The 25,916-nt window shown below is 57.2% G+C and overlaps 1 protein-coding gene across 1 annotated transcript in view; it reads left to right on the plus strand.

The window, feature by feature from the left end:
• LOC111160430 (coiled-coil domain containing 40) overlaps positions 1-25,916 on the plus strand; it is a 35,804-nt gene that overhangs the window by 6,869 nt on the left and 3,019 nt on the right. The window contains exons 5-18 of the mRNA XM_022523549.1: positions 862-1,037; positions 1,855-1,938; positions 2,013-2,232; positions 6,892-7,049; positions 7,220-7,342; positions 9,843-9,964; positions 14,644-14,887; positions 14,975-15,157; positions 18,285-18,530; positions 19,417-19,630; positions 20,376-20,545; positions 20,684-20,775; positions 22,299-22,419; positions 25,072-25,260. Of these exons, the coding sequence (XP_022379257.1) occupies positions 862-1,037; positions 1,855-1,938; positions 2,013-2,232; positions 6,892-7,049; positions 7,220-7,342; positions 9,843-9,964; positions 14,644-14,887; positions 14,975-15,157; positions 18,285-18,530; positions 19,417-19,630; positions 20,376-20,545; positions 20,684-20,775; positions 22,299-22,419; positions 25,072-25,260 (2,342 nt within the window). The remainder of the gene's footprint in view (positions 1-861; positions 1,038-1,854; positions 1,939-2,012; positions 2,233-6,891; positions 7,050-7,219; positions 7,343-9,842; positions 9,965-14,643; positions 14,888-14,974; positions 15,158-18,284; positions 18,531-19,416; positions 19,631-20,375; positions 20,546-20,683; positions 20,776-22,298; positions 22,420-25,071; positions 25,261-25,916) is intronic.

Genomic DNA, 25,916 nt, shown 5'->3' on the forward strand with positions numbered 1-25,916 from the left:
AGGGGGGCTCGGCATCAACACCCCTGAGCCTGCATGTTTGCTGAGTCTCCACGGTTGCACGGCACACCCCATCCCGTATCCCCGTGTTGTGAACGTGGGAAAATAGACCAGGATGTTTCTTATTCCTCATGATACACAAGCATGGATGGTCCAACCAATAAAGCTTCCCACCACTCACAGCGACGTGAGGACAGTGCACACCCGAATGAGTTAAAAACAGAACAGGATCAGGGCACCTGGGTGGCTCAGTTAGTTAAGCGACTGCCTTCAGCTCAGGTCATGATCCTGGAGTCCTCAGGTCGAGTCCCACATCGGGCTCCCTGCTCAGCAGGGAATCTGCTTCTCCCTCTGACCCACTCCCCTCTCGTGCTCTCTCTCCTTCAAGTAAATAAATAAAATCTTTAGTTAAAAAAAAAACAACCCAGAACAGGATCTCTCCAGCTGCAGCGGATTGGAAAGCTGGAACTAGAGCCTTACTGATATTCTTTTCAATCTCATCAACTGTTTCCCATTAAAGAAATAAAATCAGTGTAGCCCATCAGTAAGAAGTCACCTTCCTCTTCACTATTTCTGTCTAAAAAGTATCTACAAAACAGATTTCCTTCTTGGAATATAGCAAAGGTCATATGCATCACCTTTGAAATGCGACCCTTTCTGTGGAACATGTTAAACCGACGACTAGAAGATTCAGAATGGAAGACGCTGTGAGCCCACGTCCGAGCCCTAACCCATGCGACGTCTTGTCTTTTTCTTTTCTGTGGTGTTGCCCGAGGTTGGAAACCAGCGTCCCCGGACAGCACCAGCAGAGTGGCCTCATTAGCCACTGCATTAACGCCTCAGTAGTGCTCGCTGTGCCCCCAGGTGTCCCCCCAGAGGCGCCCGGTGCACAACCCCAGAGAGGGGCCGTCCCCGCCTTCCTGGACCGGATCCAGCAGCTGAGCACCGGCGAAGAGGGGACCCTGGAGAGAACGGAGTCGGAGTGGAGTGACGAGGCCGAGGAAGACGGACAGCAGCTGGTGGTTCTGGACCCCGACCACGTAAGCACGTGTTCCCCACCCTGCTAGTGCCCTGATGCGGAGCATGACCAGAGATGCCCCCCGACCCGCTGCTGAGCTGGCCGCTGTCCCCGCGCCCCACGCCCAGCCCCCTGCCCCGCGCCACTCTCACCCACTGGACAAAACCGCTCTGTGAACTGCCTCCACCTTTCCATTCATTCACCCAGATTCAGCAGTCCTCAGCATTGGCACTGCTGACATGGGACCTGGTCACTCTCTGGGGCCGGGCTGTCCTGCGCAGGACCCTGGCTCCGCCCGCCAGATGCCAGGAGAGCCCCTGCGCCTTAGCCGTGAAGCCAGAAATGTCTGCAGACATCCAGGAGGCTGGGTGGGGGCGCAGTCACCCTGGTTCCGAGCCCCTGCTTGGGGTGCACCCCAGCTTGTGAGGTCCCACGCCGCTGCCCCCCCTCCCCGCTCCGGAAAGCGGGGAAGGTGCATCCTGATGGGCTGAGCCCTTTAGGAAAGCCGGGTGCTCCCTGGGATGCTCCCGGTGGGAAAGATGGGCTGTTGCTCGGAGCTCCGGAGCTCCGACCGTGCTCGCCTCACCCTCTCACCCCGGGGAGAAACCAGGACCACCGCCGCAGCTCACTCTGCCGTAGTGCGAAAATGCGCACTCAGGCCTTCGGCACCTGGGACAGGACCTCGGGGTCCCTTAGTCTAGGGCTGCCAGCGCATGTCCTGGGCAGAAGTGGGGCGCCCCCAGCCCGGAAGTCCTCTGTGCCCCGGGAGAGCTCTGGCAGCTTAGGCGGGGCCCTGCCTGGGCGGGCGGGTCACCAGGCTCGCTTCTCTGTCGTTTCAGCCCCTGATGGTGAGGTTCCAGGCCGCGCTGAAGAACCACCTCAACCGCCAGATAGAGAGTCTGAAGCTGGAGCTCCAGGAGCTGGTGCGTAGCGCCCGTCCGGCTGCCCGCGCGGTTGTGCGCCTCCCTCCCGTGACCCGGTTCTCTCCCCGCCGCAGAGCGTGGCCACCAAGCAAAGCCGAGTGCAGCGGCAGGAGCTGGGCATGGAGCTCTATGGGGTCCAGCAGCACCTGGCGCGGCTGCAGATGCAGCTGGAGAAGAGCCACGACCTGCACTCGGTGGCGGCCTGCGCCCGGCGGCGGAGGGAGGAGGAGCTGCAGAGCGCGCGCCTGCTCCACACCAGGACCTGTGAGGCCGCCGACAACGAGCGCAAAAAGCGTAAGGCTGGGGGTCCCGCGCAGACCCGTGTCCCTGGGTGCCCTCTCCAGCCGCCTGGATCACGCCCCCACGGGGAGCTCATCCCCGAAAGGCATCCCTGTGTGCCGTCACGGGGCATCCAGAAAACACGGTGTGGTCCCGTCCTCCCACCTCGGGGAGCTCCCAGCCCTTCAGGGAGAGAAGGCAGCGATGTCTTGAAAGGCACCTGATCGGGCCAAGCAGCTCAGAAAGTGGACGGAGACAAAAGGGGCAGAGGCTGGCAGGCGGCAGGGCGTGGGCAGGGTTTAAATAAGCGGAACACAGGAGTGAGGCCAACCCCAAGCACAGCGTCTTACCCAAGCCAGCCAGTGGCCCAGGGGATGGCGGCAGCCCGGTGGCAGCGGTGGTCCGCTGTGTGGTCGATGCCGGCAAGACCTGGAGGCTTGGGACCAGATGGGGCAATAGGGCTTTTCCTCCTCAAACACCCCCACCCCTGCACGGGCCGGGCTCTCGGCCCCGTGAACCTCCATTTTGCTCACTCTGCTGTGAATATTTCAGTCTGTGGGGCTTTTTTGCTCCAAGTTGGTTTATCCGCTGCATGCGGTTACCACAATGGGGAAAAACGACCTACACAGATCCGGGAGAAAACAGAACCACACGGACACCCAATGTGTGGCTGCAAAGAGGCATTTCAGACCCCGAGCAATGCAGAACTTTCCGGATTGACTGAGTCGGGCTGAGAGCTCCTTTATCAAGCACCCTCCCTGATGGGCACCAAATCAACAAAAAATACTGAGAAAAGAAGAACCCGACATTCATGCAAAAGCAATAAAGAATCGTGGGCTCTGCGGGGACAGAATTTAGACTGGCCCAAAGAGGACACGGCCCCCCACGTGGTCCACGCCAGCACCCCTCAGTGGAGCCAGGCTTCTGGAGAGAGGCAGACATCTTCTTGGTTTTGTTTTTGTTTTTTGAAACCTTCCAGATTATTCTAATGTGCATTCGGGGCCGAGAATCACAGGTACAAACATAAACGACAGGGTCGGCGCTGCTCGGATGAAACCCCACACCGCGTGTAGTCCTCATTAGCAAGATGGGAAACCAAACATCCCCTCCAGAGGCTGAAAAGGGGCAAAGAAACCAAACAAAGCAGGAGGAGGGAGTTAATTAAGTAAAATAGCTGAAACTTGTGCAAAAGAAAGGAAGTAAGTTGACCTGATAGATAAAAATACTCCGTTTTTGAAATGACCAAGACGCCAATCAACTTGGGCAAACGGGGCGAGGAACAGACGGGCTGTCCGTCAAGGAGCATCCCAGGGGGTGAACACGATTCAGAGGGACTGTCGCTCTTCATTTCAAGACGGCCGCGCCGGGGACTGGGTTCCTCATTGAAGAAACTGAAAACGTCGTCAGACTTCGATTTCCCTGAAGCCACCAGCTTGCTGGTTACGGACGCGTCCCCCTGCTAACCGAGACAAGAACAGACGCCCCCATGCTGCCCAACCTTCTGGGGGGCGGGAAATCTGGGAAACTTCCCAGGCACGTGTTACAACGCCAAGTACGGTCCTGGCTGTGGACGCCTCCAACACAGACGCGACACAACCGTCCCACCCGCAAGGCAAAAAAATCCAAAATGAAATAGTAGCAAACAGAGTTTGGCCACATTTATTGAAAGAGAAGTACCTGGTTCTCAAGAAGGGTTTTCCTGTGGGATGCAGGAGTCATGTGAAATTAGGAAAGCTGCTAATTTAATGCATTTGATTAGTAAGTTATAGGAGAGGGGGAAACAAAGTATTTTCAGGGTGTGGGCTAACACTTGCCATCGATCCCGAACTAGGTTAGAAGGAAAGTTCCTTATAATGTTTTCGGAAATGAGCCATAAAGCTGTTCTGGGTGGGAACCACTGGAGAAGGGACAGGCTAGGATCAGGAGGGAGAGGGGAAGCTGCCAGCAGCCCATGGGCCCAACCTCGGAGTCTCCAGCAGGCAAAGTAAATGAGGTGAGGATTTGGGACACGAAATTCTCATGCTCTATCATATGATCATTTACCTAGAAGATCCAAGATTACCAATTAAAAAAAAAAAAACAGTACTAGAAACAGTAAAGAAGGTAAAGTAGCTGAATGCCAGATCTAGCATTTTCTCCTATCCCAGTGATACCCAGTTAAGAACTAAATTGTTTTTTTTTAAACCCTCATTCACCAGGGTCATAATGACCATAAAATACTTAGGATAGATCTAATAAGAAGTGAGTGAGTTTTTCCAGAGAACAGCAGCCCAGTTTTGCTAAAGGACATAAAACAGATTTTAATAAATAAATCTCCCATGTCAGCAGCAGGGAAGCCCCAGGATACAGTCCCAGTCCGCACACCGCGCAGTGCCGTTCCCCCTAAAGCCCACGGCAGGGTATTTTGGGTGACCTTAAACTTATTGAACATAGTCATTAACTTACTCATTTTCAAGAAGTAATCATTCCAAAGTCGAGAGCTCCGGGGTGGGCAGTCTCCCACCTCCCCCTCCCCCAGGTCCCGGGACCCTCGACCGAGCACCCCGGTTATCGGTTCTCGTGCTTTCCTTTAAAGACGTTTTTGCATAGTGTGCGAGAGAGGATTCCTGACCAATACGTAAAATGCTCCCCACCCTCCACAAATTGGTCCAAAAGTGTACTTGGAGGATTAAACGCACAAGGCTACCCGAGAAAAAGTTGAAAAGGAGAGTTACCTGCAGGGAAAGTGTCCTATCAGGTGTCCTAACACGGTGTCAGTCCACCAGAATGGCACCGAGGGGGCAGAGCCTCCAGGGAAGAAGGTGGAGAGCAGAGACTGCTGCGAAACTCGCGTGGGAATCCGGCCGTGTCCGCAGGTTCAGTAAACGGACAGACGGCGTCTGTAAGCCACTGTGTGTTTGCTTGACCGTTTGGTCATCCAAAAATGCATACTTAGACCCCGTTTCACGCCATACGAAAAACAAGGTCAGTTGCAGTAAATGTTTCAGGAAGTCACAGAAGCATCAGAAGAACACGTAAGGTCGCCCGTGGGGCTGCTGTTGCTAATGTCGGGCTGGGCAGGTCTCCGGAAGAGTGATGTGAAGGACGAGGCCAGAGAGGGGACTTGGACACTTTTGCTTATGCAGAAACATAAAACTTATTAAGAAGCATTACGAAGTTAAAGGACAAACACTAGCTGGGAGCAAACCCCGCCTTCGCATCTGTGACAACCTCCATGTGTTCCGGGTTACTCCTCCGTTGCCCGGAAACAAATTCTCACAGACGTTGGGGCCCCGCACGAGCCTGTGTGTCTGCACACTCACGCGGCCCGAGGTCAGAGGCCTGATGCGGCCGGCTGGGCCCCCCACGTGGGCATCTCGAAGCTGAGCGCTCGTGCTGGTGTCCGGGTCTCTCGGGAATACCTGGGAAAATCCGACTCCGGCCCCATTCGTGCTGTTGGCAGAATTCAACTCCTCAGAGCTGTAGGACTGAGGGTCAGCTCGCTCAGGGGGCTGTCAGCAGGGGCCATTCTCAGCTCCTGGAGGCCGCCCAAGTCCCTTGCCTTGTGCCCTTTCCCTCTTCGAGTCACTTTGCAGAGAATTCCCCTCTCACAAATCCCTTCACCCTGCAAATCTCCTTTATGTCCTCTTTGCCACTGGCTGGACACCACTCTCTGCTTTTGAAGGGCTCTCCTGCTTAGGCCAGGCCCACCCGGTACTTTTCTTTGGGACAGATAATGCAACATCATTGCAGGACTCACGGCAGGGGCGTAAAGGCCAAGGGAGCCCCTTTCAAGTTCTGCCCATCCTGCCTTTACTGCATCAAGAGTTCCTAGAAGCCGCCAATGAGAGACAAACGTCCCAGTAGCAGAGTGGCCGAGGACATGAGTGAGGGATTTGAAGAAGGGACAAACATGGTCATGAAAATGGGGAAACTTGCTTCAGCTCTACTGATACTACTGCAAGCTCACACGGGCGTTGGGAATAGTGACTTTTCAATACTCAGCCAACCCGGAAGAAAAGCAGGTGGTCGAACTCGGCGCCCTTGAGGAAGGGTTGACGTGAGTCCCACACGTTTCAGGTGGGAGGGTGAACAGTCAGCTCTGCGGCCGCGGGGCTTGTTTTCTCAAAGTCCTGGGGGCTGGAGGTCCGAGAGCCAGGCGTGGGGAGCGCTGGTTCCGCCCTAGGCCTCTCTCCTGGGCTTGTCGCTGGAGGGAAATCCACCATCTGGCTCTGAGTGGGGAGCGGACAGTGCTGTGCCGGTGAGGCCTGGCCCCCAGGACAGCCCTGACACTCCCGGCCTGCACCACCACGAGGCCATTTCAGTCCCGGGGGCGGGCGGGGGCTCTGGCTGAGCTCAGTGCCCCCTTGGGCGGTGACCTCCCAGGATGCAGGACGTCTACGCGGTAAGAAATATACCAGAGTAACAGGAGGCCTCATGGCCTGCCTGGGTCTCAGCAGATCCTCAGACACGGGGAGGGCCTCTAAGACACGGGGGGCGCTGGAACGGCTGCTGACGATGGCTGGACGGGGGTTACTTAAGCTTGTGTATCTCCGACCAGACTGCAGGGCTGTGATGGTGGAGTCTGGGTCTTTGCGGTCTGGAAGCCGCAGGTTCCCAGGCAGGGGGGCTTCTGGAGCCCTGGGCACTGAGACCACGTGTGTGGGACACTGAGCGCCACCCCTCCCCCCACAGTGGCGGCTCTGCAGACCGAGCTGGACGGCCTGGCCCTGCACCTGTTCTACATGCAGAACATAGAGCAGGACGTGCGCGACGACATCCGCGTGATGCAGCAGGTGGTGAAGAAGTCGGAGGTGCAGCGGACGCGGGCGGAGGTGGAGAAGAAGCAGCAGGTGCTCTGTGACCTCCGCGCGTGACCTTGCCCCCCACACTGCTCCCCACCTCCCCTCCCCCCCAACCTTCCATTTCCCAGGAGCCCCGCCCCCCCGCCTCTGGTGGGCAAGGGGCTCGCGGGCTGGGTGGGGCGTCAGGTGCGCGCACAGGAACGCGGTCCCCTTCGCAGGACCTGCACGTGGACCAGCTCACCAGCAGAGCGCACCGGCTGGAGGAGCAGATCGCGCTGCTAGAGGCTCAGAGCTGCGCCCAGGCCGAGGACACGCGGGTGCTCCGGAAGGCCGTGAGTGAGGTAGGAGCCGCCCCGCACCCCCCAGGTCTAGGGGATGGCTGGCCCGCGCCCCACTCAGCCCGTGGGCTCCCCGCATGTCTCCCGAAGCGGCCCGGCGTCTGGCTGCCCCACGGGGGGACGTGGCAGTTCCTCTTCTGCACGGCCGGTGGCAGCCCGGGAGGCCGGACACCTGGGTCTGCTTGTCAGCTGGATCCTCCCAGGAGAGGCCCCTGGTGTCCCAGGGAGGCTGAGCCAGGCCGCGGGCGCATGGCCAGAGGGGCCTCAGGGCAGCTGAGGCCTACACGTGGAAACGGTGGCCGTGTCTTTCTATTCTGTTGGTCTGTGAGTCACCACCTGCGCTCCCGTGTGCGGGAATGTGGAGGACACAAGCCGCTTTTATGGGGAGAAGAAAACACTTGCAGAAATGGACAGGCCCACGTGGGCCCACGTGGGAAAGCACCCGGGGCCCTCCAACCTGGGGATCTAGAATGTGTTCTGATCAGAATCCCAGAAGAAAAGAGGCAGTTTTTATTTTTTTAATTTTTTAAAAAGATTTTATTTATTTATTTGACAGAGAGACACAGTGAGAGAGCGCACAAGCGGGGAGAGGGGAGCGGGAGAAGCAGGCTTCCTGCTGAGCGGGGAGCCCCATGTGATGTGGGGCTCCATCCTCATGACCTGAGCTGCAGGCAGATGCTCAACGACTGAGCCCCCCAGGCGCCCCAGGAGGCAGTTTCTAGTTAGCGAAGAGATTCTGAGGTTTTACCCGAAGCATACATTTGGAGGACTGGGCAGGAGTTGTCTGGGAAAGGGAAGCTCGGGAGGGGTTTTGCCGGGAAGAGAGGGGTGTCCTGAGATGTGGGGCTTGTGCTAAAGCCAGAAGAGTCCCAGAACCCCCGGGCTGGTGGGTCATCCTCAGGGTACCCCGCTAAATGTCACCCGTTCTGAAGCCTGGAGTCTGGGACGGATGGGCCTTGGGGCCCACGAGCAGAGCCCCGGAGGGAGCAAATTCTTGCAGGAAACCTGAGTGCACTGTCAGTCAGTGCGGAACACAGGAATCTTGCCCAGCGGAGTAGGGACCTTTGGTTCATCATTTGGGGAAAAATTAAATCTTTTCCTCATACCAGACACGAAAATGAATTCCAGATGGGATTACGAATGTAAATGGGGAACATGTACTGGAAGAAAATACGAGAAAAATATTCTTTAAATCCGGAGTTGCGGGGCCTTTGGAAGCCCAACACCGAGAACAGACCCTCTTAACGGAACCCACGCAGAGGGTGAGGCAAGCCCGCCAGGGTGCCTGGGGACTGAGGGCACCACCAGCAGAGTGCAAAGACGGGACACCCGCCGGGAAAGCAGGTTTTCACCTACGAGTGACTTCGGTGGTGGGAACAGATCATGCACGTCAGTAGGAGATACCCCGTGCCCTGTGCCCCTACAGGACGGTCGTGGGCATAGGCCCGGGCTCGTGTCTCTGGATGCCTTCTGCCCCTCGCTGCTGGGTGTGTCTCCGCCAGGCAGGGCGGCCCCATGTCCCATTCACTTTGCCTTCCCGTACCCAGAACGGCGTGCAGCCCACAGCAGGTGCACCACAGACACCGTGAACGAACGGGGTGAGGAGCCCTTGATAGAAGGGAACCAGCGTAGAGGGGACTGGCCCCCCCAGGCTGGTCAGAAAAACACATGGGCTCCCGTACACCCACCCCACCCTGAAGACTCCCCTGCCCCCTTCCAAAATATCGCCTGGGCCTCATTCCAAGGAAACTACTGAAGAAGCATGCAAGCAAAAATGTTGTGCATTAAAAACTCCACAAGCAAAATGAATAGTGATTCACTGGGGACACAGTGTTGGGTTTAATAGCAAAGTCCCAAGGGCAGGGCATTAGCCACAAAAGTCAGGATATATCCCAACAATCAAATAGACCCTTGCTGACATAGAAACCTGGGTACAACATGTTAATTTTTAATTCCAGGCTATAGAATAACATAGAGATATGACTACACACACGCATGCACACGCGTGCCCAGACACACACACACACACACACCAGGGCCTGGCAGATGCTCCCACGGAGCTGCCAGGTCATTCTCGACAGCTCAGGCTCCTACGGGAAGGGGTGTCAGGCACCAAGGCTGTACCCATCTCTTGTGACAGAAACTCCGGCCTGTGGACGGTGCTCCCTGCGAGAATCAGCGACACCTCCCACCCCCGGCATCTGGGGTCTGGGTGTGACGGGTGCCCATCCCTGCTGGCTCCCCTTCATCTCCTCCTCCTGGAGCCCTGACACTGAGGGCCTTGGGGCCTGGAGTCAGGGCTCGGCTGGGTGTTTCAATGTATTATTTTTACAGCTGTATTATTTTCACACTTACCCTTTTGCTGGTGCGGGGTCAGAAAAGCAAGGGTGACACAGGGGAAGGAGATTCTCCAGGACGTTCGGGGCTTTTCAGACATCCTCCTGGGGCCTTGAGCATAATGAGGTTGGACCAACGTTCCCATAACCCCAACTCTCCCCCGCAGGCCTGCACGGAGATCGACACCATCAACGTGGAGAAAAGGCGCATCCTGCAGCAGTGGGCAGCCTGCCTGGTGGGCATGAAGCACCGCGACGAGGCCCACAGGACCATCCAGGAGGCGCTCAGGTATGGGCACACCCGGGACAGCCTCTGGCTGCCCTTCAGGGGCACCACGGTGGGGGGCCGAGAGCTCAGGGAGACAGGTGGACTCCGATGGCTGCACCCCCACCTCCCCAGTGGGCGCCCACGGCGTCCTTCCTGCTGGATCTGCTGGGACAAAGGGGAGCACCTGCAGCCCCACAGCCCCAGCTTCCGCCCTGAAAGCTCCCTATTGTTCACCAAGATTCAGTGTTTTCAGACTTTCTGTGGTACGGGGACGGCAAAGCTTTCGTTCTCAGGCTTCCTGGGAAGATTAGGACAAACAGTGGGAGAAGGAGAAAGGGGTGTTTATCTCTGGGAGAGAAGGTCTCCCCCTCCTTTGCTCTTCACCACCTGTGTGCGGAAACCATCCCGGATCCTGTCTTAATCTCCCTGCGCGCGGGGGGGAGCGGGGGGGGGGACAATAAGAGGGCCCTCCTGCAGTCCCTAGGTGATGGGGACCCCGGTGCAGGGCGGAGGGCAGGAAGGAGTGAGTGAGCTGCTCTCTGCAGCTCTGCATCTCCGGGGCTTGGACAGCAGGAGGCTTTTCTCTTTTTGGGTCCTGCGATTAAGAAGAAAACAAAACAAAACAACCACCCCCCCCCCAACAAGGCGCGCGCGGGCACACACACACACACACACACACACACCCACACACCCACGGAAGTAGCGCGCTGCTTACACACTGCTGAACGCCTTCCTTTTCTCATTCGCCAACCTGCCTGGGTGACCTTTCCCGATCTCAGCATGACATTGGGTCATTCCTTCCTTGCCCAGCGACTGTGGGTGGCTTCCTTCCCTCCCAGGCAGGGCGGGTCCTCGCACTGTCTCCGCTGTAGGGTCTCACCCATGTCCCGGCTTATTACAGTGTGTTACAGTGTGTCGAGCCCGGAGTTCTGGGGGATGTCCCTGCAGAGATCTGCCAGGTGGTTCCCCAAAAGGCTGTGACAGTCACATCTCACAGGGGGTTCCAGAGCCCGGCGAGAACTCAGCCATTGGATGGCGCCCATCGGACTAACGGGAGGAAAAAAAAAAAAAAAAAAAAAACACATGTTTTGAACACTTATTTTTTTTACTCTCTCTCTCTCTTTTTTTTTTAAAGATTTCATTTATTTATTTGACAGAAAGAGATCACAAGTAGGCAGAGAGTCAGGCAGAGAGAGAGGGGAAGGCAGGCTCCTTGCTGAGTAGAGAGCCCAATGTGGGGCTCGATCCCAGGACCCTGGGATCATGACCTGAGCTGAAGGCAGAGGCTTAACCCACTGAGCCACCCAGGAAGTCGAGGGTTTGGAGCACACAAGTGGCATCCCCAGCAGATCATGGTCTCAGGGTCCTGGGATCGAGCCCCTGAGTCGGGCTCTCTGCTCAGCAGGGAGCCTGCTTCCCCCTCTCTCTGCCTGCTTGTGATCTCTGTCTCTCTCTGTCAGATAAATAAATAAATCTTTAAAAAAAGAATTTATTTATTTACCTGACAGAGAGAGAGCACAAGCGGGGGAGCAGCAGAGGGAGAGGGAGAAGCAGGCTCCCCACTGAACAGGGAGCCTGATTCCCCATAATCAAGGACGTTCTTAAAGTGCCTTTTTAATTTTTATTTCATTCATTTTTTAAACTATTATCTTTTTTTTTTTTTTTTTTTAGTGGGCTCCATGCCCAGCGTGGAGCCCAGGGTAGGCTTGTTTTTCAAGATAGCGGCCAGAACTTCCAAGGTCTCCATTGGTGGGGTGGCGTCCATGTCTAGGGAGAAATAAGACCTTTTCCAGAAACTCCTTCTAATTTCTCTTGAGCCTAATCCCATCAAGTTTCATCCCCACCATTCCACAGGAACCATGTTAATACATTGACTAAATTGAGTGATCAATTCTGTCTTCATGTGACTTGACTTATCAGCATGTGATACTGCTTTTTTGGGTCTTTTTAAAGCAGGTTCCACGGTCAAAGTGGAGCCCAGCTTGGGGCTTGAACTCACAACCTGAGCTAAGATCAAGAGTTAGATGCTTAACTGACTGAGCCACCCAGGTGCCCCCCTAAAGTGTGTTTTTTTAAAAATAATCTTTATCAAGGATAAGTGATCACATTCTAGGAAATTTGAAAAACAGGAAAAAAGGTTCACAATACCACTGTCTTTTTCCTTCGGGGACAATGACAATTTATTAGCATTTTGGGCACTCACAGGCATCTCTTGTCCCGCACGTATGTCTTACCACGTGTTCAGACTTCTGTCATGCAATTTGTGACTGTGTCTTTTGAAATTGGATGTCTTATTTTTATTGTCAGATTTTAGACATTTATAAGGCTGCTACTTCCTAAAAAAGAAAATGAGTAGCTTTTTTATTTTAGGTTGGGTTTATTGAGGCTAATTTATGTGCAGATTTCTTATGTACAAAAGTTCTCCCTCGTCCGTGCCCAGCTCTGCGAGCGTGGCAGATGGGCAGAGGCAAGTACCCCCCGGGGCCCTCAAGATGACGGGCCATTTCCTTCATCTCCAAGTCCCATCCTCTCCCCACCTCCAGCCCTCGCCGAGCCCCCATCTGCTCTCTGTCCCGCCCGCCCTGTCATTCCCGGGAGGTCCCAGGGATGGAGTCACGCAGCGTGCGGCCGTCCTCGCCTGGCTTCTGAGCTTCATCCCCACGTGGGACGTGGGACTGTGCCAGCGCGGCCGTGTGTGTCTTGTTATTGCCAAAGAGACCGCCGCCGCGTTCACCGGGTCACCAGCTGACGGGCTTCCCCATTGTTTCCGGTCCGGGGTGTCGTGGGCAGAGCTCCTGGGACAGCGTGTACGCGTCTGGGCATCTAGTGCTTCCTCGTCCCCTGGGGGAGCGCCCGGCCTGGGACCGCTGCTGAGTGCACATTCAACTTGGTCACAAACGCCCAATGTTTTTTCCAATCTCGTTCCATTTTGCGCTCCCTCCAGCAGCGGCGCGATTCCCAGCGACTCCCCCGTCCTCACCAACACTGGCTGTTGTCAGTCACTTTAACGTTAGCCCTTCCATTCAGCCGAGAGTCGGGGAGTCGTGGTATCGCCGGACGTTTAACTCTGCAATTCCCCGATGACTGATGAGGTTGAGCACGTTCTCACGCGCTGACCTGCCCCCCAGAGACCTTCTTTGTTATATTGAGGGGCTCATCTCGTTACTGACTAAGAAGAGATCTTCATATATTCTAGATACAATGCCTCTCTCAGACGTGTGCTCTGAACGTATTTCCTCCCAGCCTGTGGCTTTGACTTCCCATTCTCACAACAGTGGCTTCGGAAGGACAGAGGCTTAAACGTTGATGAAGTCCATTAATTAATTTTTTTCATAGCTCATGCTCTTTGTGTCCTCTTGAAGAAATCTTTGCCTGACGTGGGGTCCTGAAGCTCCCTCCTATGTCTTCTGCTAATTCTTCCCCGTGGGTACGTGACCATCCCCAGTTAAGTCTGTCGCGGCATGAGAGCCAAGTTCCGTCCATTTGCCCACAGTCCCAGTACCGCCGCTGAACAGACCGTCCTCTCTCCATTGAAAGACCGTGTCCCCTTCGTCAAATATCAATTGGCCACGTGCGTCTGTGTGTCGGTGTGTCTGTTTGTGGACTCCTGATTCTGCTCCCTCCACAAATAAAACCACATGGACCCGATGATGACAACTTTATACGAAGTCTTAAAATCGGATTGTGGGGTCCTTGTTCTTCTTTTGCAAAAGTATTTGGGCAATTTGAGGTCCTGTAGATTTCCATATATAATTTAAGAACGAGTGTGGCAATTTCTGGAAAAAATATACTTACTACGATTGTAATTAGAATTGTGTTGAGACTAAAGATCTTTTGGGGGAGAACTAATGCCTTAACGATAGTGAGTCTTCTGCTGAATAAACACGGCACATCTCCCCGGTATCTTTTTTTTTTTTTTTTTAATATTTTATTTATTTATTTGACAGAGAAAGAGATCACAAGTAGGCAGAGAGTCAGGCAGAGAGAGAGGGGGAAGCAGGCTCCCTGTTGAGCAGAGAGCCCAATGTGGGGCTCGATCCCAGGACCCTGAGATCACGACCTGAGCCGAAGGCCGAGCCTTAACCCACTGAGCCACCCAGGCGCCCCTGATTTTTGAATAAGAACTTTGGATAAGAACTTATTCAAAGGATCAGCTACTACCAGTGGAGAAAAGCGCACAGTCACAGGACGTCTCAGAATGCAGGAGAAACAATGTGTCACGCAGATGAAGATTCTACTATCCAGCACCTGTCTGTTTGCCTTGATGTTAGTTACAGGCATTCGCACAGCCAGTGTGCAGAGGGGAACCGGGGGTCAGGAGTGACACCCACAGGTGCTCCTCCCAGCCACGCCACGCACGTGGCCACGGGCCTGCGGCTCAAGGGCTCGGAGCTCCGGTATCCGTGTGTATGAAATTGGATTAGCACATTCCCTTTCCGGGATCGCTCCCCTGACAGGCGAGAGTGGCCGGATCTGGCCCCGGGACAATGCCTGCCCCCTCTGGCCCTTCTCCCTTACTCTCTACCCATCAAAGTGGGCAGTGGTTCTGTGACTAGGTCAGGAAGCGGGCATCGAGATTGGCTGCTGCTAAGAGCTGGGTCCCCATTCGTCCCTCTCTGCCGGGCAAGACCCTCCGCGCGCGGGCAGAGCCCGGGCACGGGTGCTCTGAGGCCCCGGCTTTGCTCTCTCGCTCCCGACAGCGAATGCCAGCACCAGATCATGTCCATCGATGGGGAGATCGAGGCCTACAAGAAATCCATCATGGGGGAGGAAGAGAAGAACGAGAAGCTGGTGAGCATCCTGAACCGTGCGGAGACGGAGGCCGGCCTGCTGCAGAAGCTGACCGCGCAGAGCCTGAGCAGGCAGGAGGCGCTGCAGAGCGAGTTCAACACCTACCGGCTGGCGCTGCAGGACACGGAGGACGCGCTGGGCAAGGCCCAAATGGTACGACCGCGCCCCCCCCCGCCCACATGGCGTGTCCCCGCGGCCGCCCCCGCACAGCTCCGTCCCTGCCCCTTCCTTCCGGTCCAGGAGTACACGGCCAGCACGGGCGACCTGCAGTCCGTCCAGCAGACCACACGGCACGAGCTGGAGCTGAGGAGGAGGATGGACGCCTCCATCGTGGAGAAGCTGCAGGAGCACATGACGTCCAACAAGATGACCAAGTACTTCCACCAGCTCATCCTGAAGCTGCAGAAGCAGAAGACCAACCTGGTGGGCCATCCCCACGCCGCGGCCCTGGGGGCGCCCGGGCTGGCGGGTCACGGGTGGGGGACGCGGGCCGAGCGAGGGGCCCTCAGCAGGTCTGCTCACTTGTCACTTAGCTCTAGTCGCACCCACGAGCCGACACTCTCACAGGCGCACGCACACTCGTGTGCACACACGCGCACGCACACACAGGGACTCGCCCCTCGTGCAGGCGCGCACGTGGACGCACCCGTGTGCACCCACCCTAAACAACGTCCGACTCCTTTATCCGTTTTCACATCTATCCTAGTCCAGTCTCCTGCGTTTCACCGAAATACGCCGCAGAGAGGAAAGCGCATGAGGAAGCGCAGGTCCCCACGGGCTTTCTCCCCGGGCGGAGGCTGTTTTAGTTCACTTTTTGGCCACATCCAACTAACATTTTCCGTGAAATGTTCCTCAAAAACCCCCATTTTCCATTCTGCATGCCACTTCGTCACACAGACGAACGCATCGTGTTTGAAAACCCTCTGCGGAGGCACTTGAACGTGTTTCCAGGTTCTAACGTTGTAAACAACTCAGCTCTGCACGTGCTCGCCCGACGTCCTTGTCCACACTTGTGAGGAGAAGCTGCTACGGCAAAAACCCAGGCTCGCAGGGTGGGGTCGCAGAGCCCCGGACCTCTGCCCCACCAGGCGAGGCCCTCATGGCCTGGGGACCTCCTCCAAGAAGAGCTCTCTCTTGCTCTCCCTGGGGTCTCGCTTCACTCCGAGCCGTGGTCGGGGGTCCCTGTGTCCTTCCTTGAATCATTTCTTTGCCTCCCATGGTGTGACCCCCTCCGGCGTCCTCTGCCTCGGTGGGCCCCCTTGCGGAACCCACGGAGGCCACCGCAGCCTGCACCAGGCCTAGGGCACAGCCCAGCAGACGGCCTGCCCCAGGGCCCCTCAAGTCTCAGGAGGAAGAGAGCCCTTTCGCCATGCCAGCACGTAGCAGCAGCTACACAGACGCTTCCTTGCTCTCCAGACTACCAGAAGCTTCCATCCGAGGGGCGGGAGTTGACGGGACGTGGGCCCCTCCCAGCCTGCGGTTAAGAGCATGAGTTGGGCTCCCGTGTGATCCTGGGCTCCGCCTTTACTCTCTCCCTGTGAGACACCCGGCTGGTGTTAGAGCACCCGATCTAACCTCTGAATACAGTGACAGCAAAGGTGGGGGGACAGAAGCTGCGCCCCGCATGTCAGCAGCTGATGGCCATTGCTGGCAGGAGGAGGCTTGGCTGAGACAGCTGGCAGGGCTCCCCTGTCCTTCCGGGAGGGCGGGGCTGCTGCCTACCTGGCCGGCAGCCCGAGGCACCCCATCCCTCCCGGACACCTGGGAGAAAGGCAGCTTGCGGCCTGGTCATAGCAAGGAAGTGGGGAGACGGGGCCAGAACCAAGACTGGACTCAGCTGGGTCTCCGTGGGAGGTCCTGTCTGATGCTGGGGGTGTCCCGCTCATCCTTTCTCTGGGAAGTTGGGGCAAGACTACCCCCTGGGAGCAAAACTCCAGAGAAGCCAACGAGCACGGTGTGCGTGAAGTCACCCGCCAGTCCTTCGGGGGGGCTGCGCTTATAGGCCCCCAGACCCCCAAGCCCCCAGGCCCGCAGGCCCCCCAGCCACCCCTGCAGGTGGTACACACACTACCAGCAATGTCCAGCGGAGGGCAGTAAAGAGTCTCGGTCTCACAAATTTGTCCATTATGATCGCCCCAGAGATGCAAGTTTAGCTCTTTAAAGGGGGCACTTTTTCCAAAATGTTAAAAAAAAAAAAAAAACCCAAAAACCCAAAAAACCCTGGGATCTGGAGGGGGTTCAGAGGGAGGGCAGGCGCAGGTCTGCAAGTTAGTTCAGGAGCAGCCAGGGTGGTCTCAGTAAGAGCGAACGGTCCAGGAGCAGAGCTGAGGGCCTGCCGGAGCCCCGTGGGATGGCAAGCACGGGGGCGGAGAGGAAGGGGGAGCCCCTGTGGAGATCCTATCCCGGGTGGTCCTGACAAAAAGACACGAGGTTCAGTCTGAGCTCAGAGGCCTGGAAAGCTCAGGAGCGTTCCCATGGGGAGCTGGGTGACTGTGATGCTGGAAGCATCCAGGTGGGCAGGGTCCAGCTCTAAAACCCAGGACTGTTGGGCGTCCTGCCGAGTCACCCGCAGGGGCCGGTCAGAGGATGCACGTGAGACAGAGCCAGCCGGGGTCTTGGGGGCAGAGCCAAGATGACCCTGGAGGACAGGGAGCTGGCAGGAGCCAGGGGCCAGGAGAAAGCTGAGAATTTATGTGGGCGAGAGCTGAGGGGCCAGATCGTAGGGTCAGGACACAGCCACCACTCGGGAAAGAGACTCCGTTTCCAAAGGAAGCCTGAGTGACTGTGCCTGCCACCCCCCTCCTCTGGTTCTCACAGATACCCTCCCAGTAAACCCTAGGTCACAGGCAGGACCCGGTGACTCTCCCTGAGAGCCAGCAGAAGAGGCAGGGGGTTCTCGTCAAGGCTCTCAGGGCAGTGGGTGGGCCCCGAGAAGCCCTCAGCTACTCAGCTCTGGCTGGGACTCCTGCCCCACAAGCCAAGGCTGGCAAGAGCCCAGAGCGGCCCGGGCGGCCGATGACAGCACAGCAACATACCGTCTTTCCATGACTGTGTCTAGCTTTTCAGCAGAACGTAAGGACACCCTCCTGTACCACCAGATACAAATGAGAAGTCGTTGTTGAACTTGCCATAGCTTTACAACCCCAGAGAGGAAGGAATCCGTTTCCTTCACCAAAACATACCAGCTGTCCAGACCAGCCCCTGGGCGCCAGATTCAGAACTGTGGGACAGGATGGAAGGAGGATGCTGACGACAACCGTGGCTAGTTTCCTAGGTTACCAGTATAAGGGAGTATTACACAGCCATTAAAAATGACATGAGCATAGAAGTCAAGATTGAGCTCATTAAAAAGCAGCTTATAAACCTATGTGTAGAGGGTGATCTGCCTTTGGTTCTGGGGGAAGGTGGGGAGGTCATATACACAGACTAGAAGGAAGGAGAGGTCGACTGTGTAGCAGATGCTCAAGGAAACGATAGCCCAGCCAGCTCACTTAGACCCCCTGCCCCTGCGAGAAAGACTGCTCAGACCTGTTTCCTTATGCTAATGCAGGTGACGCATCTGTCCAAAATTGACGGCGACATTGCTCAGACCACCCTGGACATCACAAACACCAACTGCAGGCTGGACACGCACCAGAAGACGCTGGCCGAGCTCGACAAGGAAGTGAAGAAGGTCAATGACCTCATCACCAACAGCGAGAACGAGATCTCTAGGCGCACAATCCTGATCGAGAGAAAGCAAGGCCTCATCAACTTCTTCAATAAGCAGCTGGAGCAGATGGTTTCTGAGCTGGGGGTAAGACCTCCGGGCCAGGAGAGGCTGCCCCGGTTGATATTTGCACCTGGCCATGTCAGGGACGTTCTGAAATGAATTCACATGGGACGGAGCCATTCCTTTCCCGCCCCTTTTATGGGTGACACGGCGAGGGGGGGATCCCCCAAGTCGGGGCCTGCCTGCGAACCTTCTCCTGCCAAGGTCCAGACAGTAACTATTTCAGGCCAGACGCTGTCTGCTGAAGGTGCTCACCCCTGCTGTCATGGCCAGAAAGGCAGGTGGTAAGGAAATGGCTGTGGGTCTTTGGTGGGCTCTGAAACTGGACCCTGTAACTTTCACCAGGAACCAAATCTTCTTTCTTGCCAAGCAAAGACAGCAGGTGGGATCTGATCGCTGCTCTAAGTGAGGGCATCTGATGAGTTTGAGGCCTGCAGTCCTTATAGGTTACCCACGTATCCCTAACGTGGGGGCCCCTCCATGGGCTTCAAGTCCAGGAGGAAGACGGTCAGCTGGGCATGCTCTTAGGTAGATCCTGAGCACTAGAAAGCTTCTCAAAGCCACGGCCCAATGGACAATGAGGGAGTAAAGACTCTGGCCCTTGATGGTCTGTCCCTAAAAGAAAACTTGTAAAGCCCCTTTGAGTAATGGAGGCCATGTCAAGGCCCTGCCCTTGGCCCCACAAGGCTGTGGCATGATGGGGAGGGGGCCACAGGCCTCCCGAGACCTGTGTCTCCCACAGCGGGTCAGGGGCAGACGTGGGATGCTCAGTGCCCTCGAGGAAATGTCCCCCAGTCCTCCCACAGATGCATGATCCCAGGCGGGGTCCCAGCCCTCCTCAGCCCACCCGGAAAGCAGACCTTTGAAAACAAGGAAGCTCACTTTGCTTTTTGGTGACTCTCGCTTTTAGGGGGAAGAAGTGGGGCCTCTGGAGCTGGAAATCAAAAGGCTGAGCAAGCTGATCGACGAGAACAACACGAGCGTGACCCAGGCCCAGGTGACCTGGCTCCGCCTGCAGCAGGAGATGGTGAAGGTCACTCAGGAGCGGGAGCAGCAGCTGGCGTCCCTGGACATGTTCAAGAAGGAGATGCGCATCCTGGAGCAGAAGAAGCTGCGGATAGAAAGTAAGCGCCGGGCGGTGCAGGGGCCCCACGGGCTCGCTGCCCTGCTCAGGGACACGGGACACCTCGTGCCCTGCACTCAGGGCCGTGGGACGAGAAGCCTTCTTCCTCTCCAGCTGAACTTAGAAAACGGTCCCACCAGAGGCTCCCCAGCCCCTGTCTTGTCCCAGGCGGTGTAAAAACCAGGGGTCTCCAATGGGCCAGGGTGCCTGGAAGAGGGAGATGAGCACCTTCCCGGCAACCGCCCCCCCCCCCCGCATGGCCCCCACAGAGGCATCCTGGTCCCACCTGGTCCCACCTGTGTCTCCGACCAGAGATCCATGCAGGTCAGCCTGGCCATGCGGCCCCACAGGAAATGCTCCCTGGTGTTCCGGGCCCCACTCCACCTGGACCTCTCACGCCAGAGGCCCTTCTGCCCTCCTGGCCTGCCCATTAGGGTGGTTGTTTTCTGGCCCCTGCCCCTAAGCTGGGCGGTGCCTTGTAGGGGGCAAGGCCCAACTTTCTTGGAGACCCAGTGAGTGCCAGTCACCTCCCCACGGGCTGTTCTCAGGGCAGGGGGCTTGCCCACCACCATCCCGTCCCCCCACCTGCTGGCTGTCCACACAGTGGTCCTTTCCGGTGTCTCGGAGGGCCAGGCTTTGGGAACGGAGCGGCCAGAGAGAAGTTGCTTCCCTCTGGCCCGCAGGGCCCTGACTGGGGTGGGGGCTACTCTGGGAGCACGGCCACCCCCGCGTCCCCTCCGCTGCAGACAAGATCGACCAGGAGAAGAAGGAGCAAAAGGAGATCGAGCGCCGCATGAAGGACCTGGACAACGACCTGAAGAAGCTCAGCGCGCTGATGAGCAGGAACCGGAGCAGCTCCGAGGGGCTGCAGCAGGACAACCTGGTGACCGAGAAGGAGTTCGTGCGCGCGCTCAAGGTCCGGTGCGCGCCCGCTGCGACACGCGCGGGCTCCGGGCTCGGGGGGCGGGGGCGCGCACGGGGGGGGAGGGCACACGGTGGGCCCTGCGTCCGCCGGGGTCCCCGCCCAGCCGGTCGCGCCCCTGTCCCCGCGCAGGCCTCGGAGAAGGAGACCATCGAGATGCAGGAGAGGCTGAACCAGCTGCAGGAGGAGAAGGAGGCCACGCTGAGCAACCTGGTGGAGGCGGAGTGAGTGCCGGCCCCGCCCCCCTCCGCCCCCCTGCCGCCGCGCCTGCGCAGCCCCCGCCCACTCACAGCGGCCTGGGAGCCACGCTGGGGGCGGGGCCCAGGGAAGAGCAGGTGTCAGGGCGCGGTTCCCGCCGTACACCCTGGCCCGTCCAGTCTTCGGGGGAAGTTGAGTGGCTTTTTTTTTTTTTTTTTTTTAAGATTTTGCTTATTTATTTGAGAGAGAGAGAGAGAAAGAGGACAAGCAGGGGGAGCAGCAGAGGGAGAGGGAGAAGCAGGCTCTCCGCTGAACAGGGAGCCCCATGCAGGACTCCATTCCAGGACCCCGAGATGAGGACCTGAGCCGTAGGCAGACGCTTCACCGACTGGGCCACCCAGGCGTCCCCTTGAGTGCCTCTCTTTGGGATAAATTTTTTAAAATTACTCTCCCTTTATGACGCCTGGCTGTAAGAGTAACCCACCCCCAACTGTAGCATTGTGAACGGTAACAATGTCTGCAAAGACACAGGTCATTCCAACTTTCTCCCTTTGCAGGGAAACCACAGTGCATACATCTTTCTTGTCTGCTTGCTTTTTAAACAAAAAAGGGGTTCTCTGTGCTGCCCTCTGAACCAGTTTTATGTATTTTCTGTGGACCCACATTTCCCGCGGGACTGGCTGCTGAGTCAGCCCCTCCCGGCCAGGTCAGAGCCCACGCGCGCTCCTTCCAGCTCGGTTGAGCCCGCTGCCCATCCAGGCCGCGGTAACAGCTCTGGCCAGGGCTTATAAACTTCATCGGTCATCGTTGTGGAGGCTGGAAGTCCAAGGTCAGGGGGTCAGTTTGGGTGAGTGAGGGCCTCTTCTGGATACTGGGCTTCTGGCTGTGTCCCCGCGGGGACTCTGTGGGGTCTCTTCTCTCAGGGCGCTGACCCCTTTCATGAGTCTGCACCTGGTGACATAGGCACCTCCCAGAGGGGCCAGCTCCAAACACCATCGTGTTGGGTGTCATGGAGAGGGGCACAAACATCGAAGCCAGGCGGTGATCGTCCGTCTTTGCTGCTATGTGAACTTCTCCTTTTTACTGAAGTATCCTTAGCACAAAGAGGTACGGTGGCTTCAGGTGTGGCGTAGCTGTGCCTGCACATGACGTCACGACAGCACCGCCAACCAGGGAGGGAGAGCCCCTTTGCCCTGGGTTGTGTGGGCAGGAATCTGAGAGACCGCCTTGGCCCCGGGCGTTTATGTTGACCCGCAGGTAACGGAATGGGGGGATTTGTTTCTGTTTGACAGTCAAGCCCTCCACTCAGTGCCTGGGTATTTAAAGATGCCAAGTGAGAGAGAGAGAGCGTGAGGGTCCCAGGTACTGGCCCCCCTGCTCTGAGCCCGCCCCAAGCCCACCATGCTTGGCCTCTGCTCACCCCTGCCTTCCGGCCGTCCACTGCAGGTCTCAATTTGGAGCAAGCCCTTAGGTCATGAGTTCACAGAAGCATCAGAAAGAAATCTCCTCAGTGTCTCGCACTCTCACACTGCCTCTCCCACTTTTAAAGACACCAGATCATGCTTTGGGAGAAAAAAATCCAGCTGGCAAAAGAGATGCGGGCATCGGTGGATTCAGAGACCGGCCAGACAGAGATCCGAGCCATGAAGGCAGAGATCCACAGGATGAAGGTAGGTGGGGCTCTGGGGGCCTGGGAACCAGGTGGATCCCCCGGGACCACATGGGCCACCTTGGCCAGTGGCATGGACACCATCCCCAGGGAAGGGCAAAGGGTAAGCACTCCAGGCTGCTCCCTTGCTGACCTCCCGCCCAAGGTCCGTCCACTTCGGTTCTTCTCACATGGAGAGGATCACAGACACCACAAGACCCATAGCCCTGCGTGTGGTGTTACGCGAGACACTCTTGTACCCTTGCCCCACGCAGTCCGGGCACTCTGATGACTCTGAGGGCGGGTGGGCCCCCGAACCTCACGACCCACTGGGGAGAGACATCCCACTGTCGAGGAAAGGTGTCTTGCCAGGAAATGTGTTCGGAGAACACACCCATCTTTTCCGTGGGAGCCTGGAGTTCTCTCCACCGTCATCCTGAGCTGGATTTCGTTCCCTCAAAAACAGCTGGTGATTAAATCAGGGCCCTAGGATAAGCAAGGAAGGTAGTAAAAGCGGGCGGGCATCACTTCCACAAAGCCGCTTTCAATCAGGACCCCTCTGCCTGCGGCATTCAGAGGAATTCTGATCAAATGCATATGCTACTAAGTTTTTAAAACGCTCCATTTAACTGACTTTTCAGACCCTGGAAGCCACATTTGTTGGCTGCTGCAGGTCAGACCCCCCCCCCCCCCCCCCCCCGGCCACACACACACACACACACCCCCAAGCGCTTGCGCATGCGCACACGGGCCCCCCCATGGCGTGCGGCTGCTTCCTTTCCTTCGCAAAAATGGGATCTGCACGTCTAGCTTGGCAACTTATTTTTCAAAAAATACGGACATTAGCCCAGTTTTTAACAGTTATAGAATGTCCTGCGTATGTATCCTAACTTCTTAGAGCGTCCCGGGTTGGTGAGAATCCAGATTTTCCTGTTCCCCGTGCTCGCCGTACCGTCCTTTCTTGCTGGGGTTTGCTGCAGGTCCGACTCCCCAAAGTGGGATTACAGGGCGGAGGAGTGCACAGTCTTGACCAGAGCCCCTCAGATCGTTTTTCCAAGAGGTGCTCAAGGACAGCCACGTCCCGACAGCCTGGGCACCTCGGGGTGTCAGCAGCCCACAAGGCTTTATTTTCAAAGTGAGGGGTTTAACCGAGCTCGCCCCCGTGGCACGGTCCCGTCAGCTGTGACAAAATGTACAACCACGTAACCACCCCCCTTCATGATATGCAGTATCTCCATCACCCGCGGGTCCCTTCGTGCCCCCTGCACTCTGCGTCCCGCACCCCAGTCCCCGACTCTCCCAGGATGTCACAGACACAGACGCTGCAGTGTGTATCATCGCGAGTGTGGCTTTTCTCACACCCCAGAACGCATCTGAGACCCCTCACGTCGGTGAGGCCCGGCTCTGTTCTCTGTGCATCATTGCGGTGGTGCATCTAAGAAATCATAGCTCGGCCCACGGTCACAGAGGCTTTTCTCTTACATTTTCTTCTAGAAGCTTTGTACTTACCTGTTTTCTGTCATGGGTTATTGAGCGGGTGTGTGTGTGTGTGTGGGTGTGTGCGTGTGTGTGGCGAGTACTTCCTCAATTTCCTATTTCCATTTTCTTACTTCTTGGCAACTCGGGGGAGTTTGGGCATGTCACCGTTACTAAGCCCCGCCGTGGACACCCGTCCCACACGTTCTCCCTCTGCTCCAGGTCTCTCCCCACTCACGGGGTCATTACGGTTCATGCCGTGAGGCGTGTCTGCCCTCTGCGCAGCTTCTGGGTTTCCCGGATTGCTCTAGACGGCCACCGCAGCTTGAAATGACACAAATATGTTCCCAAGTTCTCTGCACGTGTTTGCACATCTTGAGATCCTGAATCACCTGGAATTAATTTTTGGACATGGCGTGAAGCGGGGGCCATCGCTGTTCTCTCAGCTGGGGTGTGAGTCTCGCTGGCATCCCCAGAGCATCTGGACTTGCTTGCTCAGCCGACACCCCGCTGTCAACAGCCCATCTGTGCCGTCCCCGCCCTGGGCTCCCGCCCCTGCAGAGCATGAGGCCTCTGGCACTCTTTAAACCCCGGTGGGCTAGGTCTCCCACCACCACCCTTGGCCTGGGGGTTCCTGCCTGTTTATCCTTTTTTATTCTGAACTGGCTTCACTGACTACACACAAGGAGATGAATTTATTTTCAATGTCCGGCTGGACAGGTTCAGCTCGGGCCCATGTCTCTGTCCCCACAACGGAGACGGAACACTCCTAACACCCGAGAAAGGCCTCATGTGGCCCTTACAGTCAGCCTCTGTGACAACCCAGGCCCCAGCCCTGGTCCCACAGACCCTTCCCGTCACCGCCTCCCAAAACCACGACCAAGAAATCAACGTTGGTACAGGTGTCCCCACTTTCTTGGCTACCGTCCCTTTTCTGCTCCAGAATCCCACCAGGCTGCACGTGGTGGTCCTCAGTCTCCCAACCTCCTCCGGCCTCTGCCAGTTTCTAGTTTTCCCCTTGTCAGTGCACTCTTTACATGGACCTTCAACTCATTCTGACCAGCAGGGGATGGCTCCAGAGCCCTCTGTCCTCGGGTACATCCCCCTTGCTGGTCCCCTGCCAGGTCAAGGCTCCACAGGGTCAGCAGAGCTGGCGCTGGGCGCTCTCCCTCACGGCCCCCCTGCCCCGTACACCCAGGTCAGGCACGGGCAGCTGCTGAAGCAGCAGGAGAAGATGATCCGGGACATGGAGCTGGCCGTCGCCCGCAGAGAGACCATCTCCACCCAGGCCAAGGGGCAGGCCAAGATGGACAAGAAGTTGCTCACCCGGACGGGCTTCCACCACCAACAGACAGAGCTGCGACGCAAGATCAGGGACATTCACAAGGTAGGCGGCCCTCCGACAAGAGGGAGCGTGCCGTGGACCTGGTCCCTCTGTCCTGCCGGCCTGCTTCTCAGCACTGCCCCTTCTCCTGCCCCCTTCCCAGAGCTGAGTCAGGGCTCCTGTGTGGGGCGGTCTGACCAGGCTGAGAAGTGGAGGTGGGGGGCTGCGGGGGGAAGCAGCCTGGCTCCGGAACCGGACAAGCCAGCTGTCCCCTGTACCATCTGGGCCTGAGCCTCACAACCCACGTGCCAGTTCTGGGTAGAGATGCAGTGGCTGTCACTGTGCCCTTGAGGGTGTCCGGCTTGGGTTTTACAGAAGAACCACACAGAGCGGTACAACCCAGGGCCAGAGACTATCAGATTTCAGCCCCTCACCCACCACCTCACAGAAACGGCGTCAGGGATGCACGGTGTGTTGAACCGTGGCTCATGTTGAGTCCCTGTGTCTCTGAGCCCAGCTGGTGGGGGGACAGGCTGGTGGGCACTCGGAAGGCCCACACCCTCGTGCACCAGGCCGTATCAGCGAGCACATGGCGTGTGCCCTGCCCAGCACACACTCCCTCGACCATCACCGGCCTCTGGCTCAGACTCCCTCCGCCCATGTGACCTTGGGCGTAAGTGGGACCTTTCCAAGCCTGCGTTTCTGCCTCTGCCGGGTGA

Source organism: Enhydra lutris, unplaced genomic scaffold (genome assembly GCF_002288905.1).
Source record: "Enhydra lutris kenyoni isolate GAN:26980312 unplaced genomic scaffold, ASM228890v2 scaffoldscaffold75, whole genome shotgun sequence".
NCBI classification, from domain to species: domain Eukaryota; kingdom Metazoa; phylum Chordata; class Mammalia; order Carnivora; family Mustelidae; genus Enhydra; species Enhydra lutris.